The 2,208-nt window shown below is 58.2% G+C and overlaps 1 protein-coding gene across 2 annotated transcripts in view; it reads right to left on the bottom strand.

Moving 5' to 3' along the window:
- Positions 1–590: 590 nt before the first annotated feature.
- Positions 591–2,208, bottom strand: part of NARF (nuclear prelamin A recognition factor) — a 16,767-nt gene continuing 15,149 nt past the window's right edge. For both annotated transcript variants that reach the window (XM_006886122.1, XM_006886121.1), the window contains one exon: positions 591–832. In XM_006886122.1, the coding sequence (XP_006886184.1) occupies positions 591–832 (242 nt within the window). The remainder of the gene's footprint in view (positions 833–2,208) is intronic.

Genomic DNA, 2,208 nt, shown 5'->3' on the forward strand with positions numbered 1-2,208 from the left:
CTCAGGGTAAGAAATGACTGACGAGCCAGGGCTCAGGCCCACGTGACAAGTGGCCATGGGAACAGGCTCGGGCCGCAGGGGCCTCCCACTGCCACCAGGGTTCAGGCTTAGCTGTGTACAAAGCCCCCGATTCCCAAACGCTGACCACCTGTTTATTTTCTAAGCCAAAATACCCAACAGGGGGCCGCCATCAATGGGAAATGAGGAGGTACTCCAGGGACTTGCACCAGTGACCCCTTGGTCTGCTCTGTCCCTGCGTGGAGGACCCCCAAGGTGTGTGACACCGCACCTCCTAAGGCTGCGGGGCCATTCCTCCGCCTCCCTCTTTCCTCTGAGATCCTCCTCTCAGGCCAGTGGACACTTGCTATGGGGACGCCTTCTCTCCCGTTAACACATGCCCAGACATGAGGACACCACCACATGAAACTGAGAGTGAGCCTCAAATAAATAGGGGAGCAGAGCTGGGGATGGGGTGAGCAGGGGCTGCTGTGCGCTCTCAGCGTGTCTGCAGTGGTTCTGTCCCAGTGGCTCCATGGCCCCAGCTGCACAGACCACCGGCCCGAAGGCAGCTGGACAGCCGCCGGTCACAGCTACCACTTGATGTCCAGGCTGTTCACAGGCGGCCCGCTACTGGGGAACGAGGTGTGCAGCGCGGTCTGCACGCTGGGGGCACTGGCCCCATGCAGCCACTCCTGGTACAGCAGCTGGACATGCCGGCTGCTCTCAGGGGGCCGCACGGGCAGCTCCGCGTAGATGCCCTCCATCTGCCGCAGCAGCGCCTTGTCCACGTGGCCATCCTCTGCCCGGGCCTGGCCCCTGCCATGCAGGCACCCTGAAACAAGAGGTGAGAGGGGGTCAGCAGGCCTCTCCGTGAGGGAGAGGCCAGGGAGAAGTCCTGCCCTAGGGTCACCTCAGGCTGCCAGGCACTGGCCGCTGTCGTCTAGCTTTACCAAAATGTAGGTGGGCTCTATCTGCCTTTGCTGCCGCCGTGGCACCTGTGAAAAATCCCGTGGTGAAGGGGAAACAAAAGAAGCAGCAGGTCCTGAGGTTCACCCTTGACTGTAGCCATCCGCCAGAAGATGGGATCATGGAGCTGCTCATTTTGAGCAGTTTCTTCAAGAGAGAATCAAGGTCAATGGAAAAGCTGGTGCTCTCGGAGGAGGGGCTGTAACCATCGAAAGAAGCAAGAGCAAGATAACTGTAACCTCCGAGGTGCCTTTTTCCAAACAGGATTTGAAGTATCTCACCAAAAAATATTTGAAAAAGAATCATCTACGTGATTAGTTGTGCATAGTTGCTAACAGCAAAGTTATGAATGACGTCACTTCCACTTAGCCAGGATGAAGAGGAAGAAGATGAGGGTTAAAACATTTATCTTGACTATTTTGTATAAGCCCTTGAATAAAACATTGGAAACAAACAAAAGTAGGTGGGTCAGCCTGTCCTCAGGAGGAAGGGTGGACGCAGGGAAGACTCATGCCGCGCTACACGGAGAAAACCCTCCTCCCCAGCCACACCTAAGGGGTCCCAACCCGCTTCCGACCTGGAACCACCAGAGCCCGGCTCACAGGTGTTCACAGCGAGGTTTCATCTGCCTCCTGGGCCTGCCCCACAGTGGCACCGCAGCTGGCCTCCTCACTCCCACCTGCTCACCCCTCCTCCTCCAGCGACCCCAGTGCTGAGGTCTCAGCTTGTCCTCATCCTCCACTGGCCTCTTTGTTCTAGACCTTCACTCGCAGGCAGGGGACCTACCGACTCTCCCTCACCTGCTGCTGCACAGTGACCACCTGTCCTGGGAGCAGAAGCCCACTCTCAGCCTAGCAGGGGCCTCTGTGTGCCCTGAGGTCACAGGTACTCTGAGCCTCCCTGCCTGACCCCGCCAACCTGCAGAGAACAGGGGTGCTCCAGAGCACAAGGCAGCCACATCCTGTCACAGCCCCCTTTCTCCCAAGGACCCTCTTGTCACTTAGTCCAGGAACCAGCTCCCCTCGACCCTCCAATGAGAGGCTCTCTCAACACTCCTGCTGGGACCCCCACCCCCTCCTGGAACCTTCAGGCCACAATCTGCTGTGCTTCTCAGCATAGCAGACAGAGGCAGGCCTGCAGCTTCCACCCCAGCTTCCTGTCCTCCAGGCCAGCTGCACCAAACACTCTGTCCATGAGGGAGTGACAAGCATGACCAGGAGGGAATCCCAGGTACACACGTGA

The sequence above is a fragment of the Elephantulus edwardii genome, unplaced genomic scaffold (genome assembly GCF_000299155.1).
Source record: "Elephantulus edwardii isolate Elephantulus edwardi_28Jun2011 unplaced genomic scaffold, EleEdw1.0 scaffold00048, whole genome shotgun sequence".
Classification (NCBI taxonomy): domain Eukaryota; kingdom Metazoa; phylum Chordata; class Mammalia; order Macroscelidea; family Macroscelididae; genus Elephantulus; species Elephantulus edwardii.